This window comes from Gavialis gangeticus, unplaced genomic scaffold, assembly GCF_001723915.1.
Source record: "Gavialis gangeticus isolate Ggan-Ray unplaced genomic scaffold, GavGan_comp1, whole genome shotgun sequence".
Classification (NCBI taxonomy): Eukaryota; Metazoa; Chordata; order Crocodylia; family Gavialidae; genus Gavialis; species Gavialis gangeticus.
Window position 1 is genome coordinate 66,502,054 of NW_017728993.1, and position 7,417 is coordinate 66,509,470.

The 7,417-nt window shown below is 42.4% G+C and overlaps 1 protein-coding gene across 1 annotated transcript in view; it reads right to left on the bottom strand.

Annotated features, from left to right (window-relative positions):
• SCYL3 (SCY1 like pseudokinase 3) overlaps window positions 1-7,417 on the bottom strand; it is a 35,450-nt gene that overhangs the window by 21,800 nt on the left and 6,233 nt on the right. Inside the window, exons 2-4 of the mRNA XM_019501905.1 lie at window positions 2,221-2,436; window positions 1,542-1,727; window positions 596-709 (exon numbers count right to left, since the gene is read on the bottom strand). Of these exons, the coding sequence (XP_019357450.1) occupies window positions 596-709; window positions 1,542-1,727; window positions 2,221-2,385 (465 nt within the window). The 5' untranslated portion in view covers window positions 2,386-2,436. The remainder of the gene's footprint in view (window positions 1-595; window positions 710-1,541; window positions 1,728-2,220; window positions 2,437-7,417) is intronic.

Here is a 7,417-nt window from a genome sequence, read left to right on the forward strand (position 1 = left end):
GGGGGGGGGGGGGGGGGGGGAATGTGCCCCTCGGGGTTCTGCCGGGACGTATGCAGTGGCGGGACCCCCCCGCACACTTGGATGAGCTGCCCAGGCTCTGACTCACCCCTGGCTGAGGCCCCACTCACCTGGTAGTAGGGGGTGTGGTGGGGGATTCTCCCACTCACCCGGCACAGCCCTGGTGGCAGGGGGCATGGCTCAGCCCAGTCACATGCATCCTGTCACTCTTACATCCCACCACTCCCAGACTGCATCCCAGCCACTCCTGATCACAGAGCCTCTGACAGTCGATCTCAGTTTGGGGTGAGGCTAGCACCCCAGACTGAGATAGACTGTCAGGGGCTGCCTGATCAACCAGGATTGACCGGTTGGTGACCACTGGCCTAGCTAATGGTGAATTAGTTTCTGCATTTACCCCGACATGGTACTTAGTGGTAACTGTGCCCTTGGAACAAGCTTCAGGTCCTGGAATAGGAAAAGGCGCCGACTCGTGTAATACCAAATTCTGGCAGCTAGCTTTTTATCAAGGTGAAAACCCAGTAATCAGAAAGCCCTTCTCCTGGACACTGGAGAGTATTATTTGTTTGGCTCTTACCTCTGGAGTAGCTTCATTAAGGTTACATACTGTTTCCATTCCTCCTAGTTTCCAGTGCCCATCCTCACTTACAAACACGGATGATAAACAGACATTGTTATGCGTTAGGTTTCCCTAAAATATAAAACAAACAATAGACCTGGGGATAGCAGCAGGCATATAATTCTCGTTAGCACTAATTAGGTGCCATGAGGATCTAAGGAAAAGCTGCCAAAAGCATACAATTCAATTTTTATCCTGTAAAGTTTTTTTTGGTTTTTGTTGTTGTTTTTTTTAATAGACAAACCCTGGGCACCACACATGAGGGCCAAGCTTTAAATAAAGCCAGGTTTAACCTTCACAGTCCTTTTAGAATAATTAAGATGAAGGAGAGACCCTAAATTCAAACACAGGAACTGAAAATTATACTGCTGTAGCTCCTGGTATTTGCTACAGTCACTCCTGGCATGTGCTAAAAAGCAGGACTGGACCGAGGGAGAAGTAACACAGCCCCGTATCTCATGCATCACAAGGACAGTTAACAAAATGTGTTAGTTTGTGAATCTGTTTTCCCAACAACATAATTTCACTTGTTCATGGTTCTGACCAGTCATGGGATCTCAGGCTATGAGATCATGGGATTATAATTCTCTTCCTTTCTTTCTGACTCTTTAATTAAGTTGTTTTAAGCAGCCATTGATTCAAAAAACTGTTAAAGAACCAATTCATGCTATGTAAAGGCAGCCTGGAACTGCAGGGGTCAACTGATATGAACCACTCCTTTCTCTTTGTGATATCCACTGCTCCTGCCATGTTACAGGGAATAAAATACAATAGGGGAACATGAAACGAGAGTTAAGGTCTCACATGAATAAGACCACTGACCATATACTGCCCATCACCTTTACTTCCAATCTCCACTGAGAACCAAAGCTCACTCTTGTGTCTACTGCTACTGGAAACTTACCCTTTCATGGAGGAAGACAAGAGCCAGCAATATGTCATAAATCCCTGCGCAGATCTCGGCAGAGGAGAGTATCTTCAGAACTACCTCCAAAGGTTTTACCCTCTCTGTCACCAGGTGTATTCCATCTGTTTCCACAGTGCAAGAGAGGAAGCGTAGAAGGCAAGGGTGGCGCAAGGTTTTCAGGTGCTTCCAAAAAAACAAGGAAGAAACAAAGTCTATACTTGTGACATGATGTATGGACAGGGGGCTTGGTGGGTAGCCTTGGCTTTGACATTAGCTGATACTTCTCGTTAAAAATACATTAAGGAGGTGTGGGTAAACACTCCACTTGCTGCAGCGAATTCTAACTTCTAGGCCTGAACCTCAACTACTCAGTATCCAGGATTCACGCTCTTCCGTTTGCTGGTCTATTTGTGCTTTTATCATACCATAGAAACTTTCTACTCATATAAAGAAAACTAAACCAAAACCCATATTTGAGGGACTGGTCTACGTGTCCCACTCCCTATAAAGAAGATCTTCAACAATTCTGGGAATCGGCCTTTTTCCCTTCCTCCCACATGGCTTTGATGACATTCATCAACAGAAACTGAGAGCTGGTCCTACCAGTATTAGAAAAAGTGGAGAGAATAATTAGAAAGGATCCTATTACTTAGGATGACCGCTTTCATTACAGTACCTTGGCAGCTTTATTAACCTTGTCTTCATTTTCTCTTTCATACACAAAGACTGAGGCAAGCTTGCCATCCTGCAGCACAGCTGGGTAAATTCTGAGTCCACTTGGTAAGGTAAATGGCTGTTTTTCTAGTTTGTTGTTCTTTAAAGTGCTGTTCTCCGAGCCCATCACTTGCAAAATCAGGCCGTTGTGGAGGTTCACCTGTGCTAGCAAACAGGCCTGCAGGTAAAGAGAGATTTTTCAAACTTATTTTATCCCAACAGGCCAGCACTAGTGATTCCAGCACCTGCTGTTCCATTGGATGCACCTGGTGTGGCTGAGCAGCAGTGGAGGTGAATTTTGCCCAGTTTTACCAAGTATATTATGCAACAAGTGAAATTTGCCTGTACAACACCTTAAGGAAAATAGGCCATTATGGCTCCTAATTTTCATTATAACTTTACCTAGTGAAATACTTAGATCAAGAGACATAGATGACCCAGTAGTGGAGTGGTTTACCTCTTCTTAAACCAGACACAGATGTGGAGACTGAAATCTCCACTGTCACGTAGCTGTAGAGCTCATGGTAAGTATCTGCGAGACAAATCACCATCACTAATGTCATGTATTTTTCTGGACAGAAAACAAGGATTGAAATATGCTCTTACTCTATGGAAAAGGATGGAAACATTACTGGGGTCTTGTGCTTTAGATTGCTTTTAGCTGCTGGTGCTTTATCTGTTGAATAGCTAAAGGCCTCGGTCTCCTGAGATACCAAGTGGAATGTTTTTGCAAGCATGTCATTTCCTTTACAAAATTCTCAGCTTTTGATTTTGATCTTCCTCTAAAACTAGACAGAAATGCTGGCTCACAAATAAGGCAACAGATTGTTATTTCTTCATGACCGTTTCACACTTTGCAAAGTGGATGTTTGCAAAGCGTGAAACCGTCATGAAGAAATAACAATGTGTTGCCTTACATCCAAGGCAGCTCAAAGTCCAGGTCTTACACAGAACTGCCTGATCTGTTTTGTTTTTTTTATAAAGAACAGACAGAATTCTGCATATTCTTCTTGCTGAGATGTAACCATTTTAACATACAGACTGAACTATCAGCGTCCCTTGGAAGACTGGAACATAGTCCACTTCAACTGTTTTTCTCAGTGCAACACACAATCTTCCAGCTTTTACAAATCAGCTGAAAAAGTAGAGAGGTGGTAGATGGAGAGGCCACTTTTTTATATGCAGAAAGGGGCCACTTTTTAGACCATTTATACAGTGAAAATAATTCCTCCAGAAACACAGGAAATACAGTATCAAACAGGAAAGTGTTTCTTTAAATAGAAATGCAAAATTCAAGAACGTTTGGTTCAGAGATGATACCTTTTATTAAACCAACTAAGAAGTCTAAAAAAAATTATCTTTTTCTGCAAGGTTTCAGGCGCACATGCCCTTCCTCAGGCTCAGGGAAAAGTAAAGATGGTAAAAAGTCCCACAGGTAGAAACAAACTCTTTAAATAGGGCACTTGAGTCATTTAGGCCAAACTCAGTCCCCCTTTAAAACAAGATATTTGCTTAAGAAACGCACACATTTTCAATTTTTTTCATCTCATACCTAGCATTTGATCTGTTAAAGGCAAAATAACACTGAATAATAAAAGTTAATCTGCATGCATATACCTAAAGCCTCTTAATAACTTGTTACATATTTGTATCATAGACACAAATATCTAGACTTCAAAGATATTGAAGAAGTTTGGTAACAGAAATTTGGTACAATTCTCTGGGCTTCTAGCATGAACATAACAGTTTTAGCTAAAAGTAAGCTCACAGGTTGCTGGTAAGCAGAGACAATGATGGGTAAGGAGATCAAGTTCTCTATCCTACTAATTCTCACGCTTAGGTCATAAGAGCCCGAGTCAAAACAAAGCTGTCCCACATAAAGTGTACACCATAGCCTGAGCCCAGTTCCCAGGAAAATATGTATAGCATTTATATTTGTATAGGCTGGCTTGTGTTCCCTTCCCCATGCATCCTCAAAACAGAAAAATAATGTTCCCAAGACCCAGGCACATAATGTACATTGACCAGTATCTCATGGTATCCTACACTGAAGTCAGATGGAAGGATATACGTGCACCTAAAAACAGATGCTCAGCTTCCCAGTGGGACTCGGCCCTTGCATAGTGACTATGGGTCCCAAGATATTCCATACATTATTTATTTATTAGATTTATATACCAGTTTTCCCAACAAAGGCTCTATTTAGGATCAATTTTAATAGTCTTCACACAGTGCTCAGAGGAAGCTACAGAGGAATTAATGGTAACTAAAGAAAAACAGAAAGGGGGGGAAATTGGTTGCAATAAAAAGAATGCAACATTTTACAACACTAAAAAAATATTTTTCTGTAAGCTACATTGCACATACTAAACCCATGGTTACATGGGATGACACACAAAGGTTTAACCAGTCTAAGGTGTGTAGGCCTCCAAACACTGATTTTCAAAGGAAGACTTTTTGCTCTTTGCCCTGACTAGAGCAAAATCTAAACTTTCACCTGGGTCACAAATGTTGTTCGAAGTCGAGTCAACAAGCTGTAAACTTAAAAGAACTTGAACATACCTGTTTGCAGAACATGAACTACTGCCTCCAATATTCATGTTTGAGTTAAAGTGTAATTGGCATTTTCCTACAATTTCAGTTTTAACCTTTGTAAGTTTCAACCTTATGTGTTTTTTTTTTTAATTCTGTGGGCTAGGATGGCTGAGATGTTTGTGAACTGACCCATGACTAGGGACTTACTAAATTCACGGTAGAAGTGAGCTGCATGGCAGCTCCTTTAATCTTGCAGGTTCCCTCCCCCCACCCCAGTTGCAGACTGGCTGAGGGACCCTGGCTTTTGGGACTGACTGGCCCCTCTGCTAATCAGCTGGGGGGTAGGGGGCATGTTAGGGAACCTGCAAAACTAAAGGAGCTGCCATGTATCCAATTTCCACCATGAATTTGGTAGATCCCTACTAATGACCATTCATCAGACTCATAGGTCTCTTGACTGCAACAATATCTATGGAGTTTTAAAGCCCATGACTATGGAAATGAGATGGTTCTTCATTTACACAAAGGCAAACTACTCGGGCCTTGCTGGATTATGCTAGTGACCTCCGAAGAAGCCCATCTCATTTTGCTTTAACAAGGGACTCCCGGTAAGTTCCAAAGGGAAGAAACTAGCCAGAGCATAAGGAAGAAAAGCCACCTCATTTCTGGCTGCTCAGGCTTTTTTGCCTGCAATAGTTCCTAGCCTTTGGCTACATTATGCCATCAGCCCTAACAAAAAAGGCCTCAGCTTGTCCCACCCTTGCAGCTGGCTACCAAGGGCTGAGAGGTCTGGTGACATACAAATACCTACAAATCAACATTTTCAAGTATGTGATCTATGATGAATCAGCAGTCTGTCAATGTTCAAATAACCAAGCCAAGAAGCTAATCTTTTCAACCATGTATCAGCTACCTAAAAGTGATAAAACTACCAAACCATCCTACACAAGTATCACCCTTTTTTGGTTGTCTTTTCTAATTTTTATTCATTGAGGGCTGTTTATGCCAACATACTTTCACATATACTTTTTTCCCTTTAACACCAGCAAGTAGCTGGTAGTATATGCAATGCACACCCAAAGGAGTACACATGAATATAACTCAAAGATGAGATGGTGCCTATAAAATAGTTAATCAAGTACTTAAGACAGCCCTCATTTAAACAACTTTTCTGCCTAGAAGAGCACACATGTATTACATGGGTCAGCCTGGTATGTTTAATCTTGAGAAATCAGGTTATTTTCACTTAAATCTGTTATCTGAATATAACATATAACAAACTGCATCATACTGACTTGGAATGTTTTAGGTAATCCTGGATAAGGGGATGCAGGGAAAGACAGACTCTTACCTTACCAGAATTAATTTGGGCATACTGCCTTACTTAGAATCTGAACTATAGTTCCGACTTCGGCTTCAACCTGAGCGTTATCTGATCTTCCCTATAGCAGCAGTTTGACTGAAAAATATATCAGCTGGTACTGAAATTGATAACGGTCTGTTAGTTGTGGAGTTAATAGCTATAAAAGACAGCTACCCTTGTAGATTAGAGTCAGCTCCTGAAAAATTGTTGGTTTATGTAATACTGTTGAACCAACCTATTAATTGGCCTACTTTGATATTAGCCCACTTAATTCTGATTTGGTTCGTTTCTGCGTATATACTTTTGAGCTATTTACCTACCACAGAAAACTGGAATCCTGTCTTAGATCTTCCCCAGATGTCAGGATGCTGGACCTGATGTGTCTTGGAGTAAATATATGTAGAAGAGGTAACACGTGAGCCCAGGTAGTGGTGACCCAGATAACTGTTCTCCTCACAGATCCATAACCAGTGCCTGAACAACATCCCTGCTTTGGGAATGACCATGGATTGACATATTGGCAGTTTCCTTCTGTAAGTGGTGCAGGTTCCAGAACTTCAGAGGCTTGGGGACGGTGGATACGGGTCAGTCAGCGTAACAGCTGACCAGTTCCCCACAGTACCTCTAGATGCTTCACATGGCACAGATCCAAGATCACTGTGAATTATACAGGCTGCTTGCCACTTGTGAGCAACAAAGACATTTCATGTATCCAACACACCACCATGGAGAGAGAGAACCAGTCTTTGAGACAGACAAGCCTGTAACTTTCATAAGTGTTACAGGAATTGGTTTTTCAAGTGATCTGCCACTAACAGCTCCCCATCATCAGCCCATTACAAACATTAATACCCTTGAACATCTCCCTGTTTTGGTGGGAAGGGTCACCTGTGAACTCATTTCCTTGAATTTTTGGTTTCTGGGTGGCTCTTATTTGCTCACCCCATCCCCCGCCCCCCAAAATAATCCTCCCCATGAGTCGATACAGCAGGATACACACACCTCACCTCACCAGTATTCTCCTCTGACTGAGCACCAACATGGCCTCATGACCAAAAATGCTCAGGAGGTGTGTGGTGGGTTTCTTTCTTTCTTTTTATTTTTTTTTTTGGGGGGGGGGGGGAGGGGGCAGGTTGCTTCTTGCCCTGGGCTCCCTGCCTGATTCACTGCTCTGCTTTCTGCTTCCTCCCATTTGCTGCTGTGCTACCTGTCCCCTCCCTCATCTGCTGTGTGCCACACAGAAGCTACCCATGTGACTTGT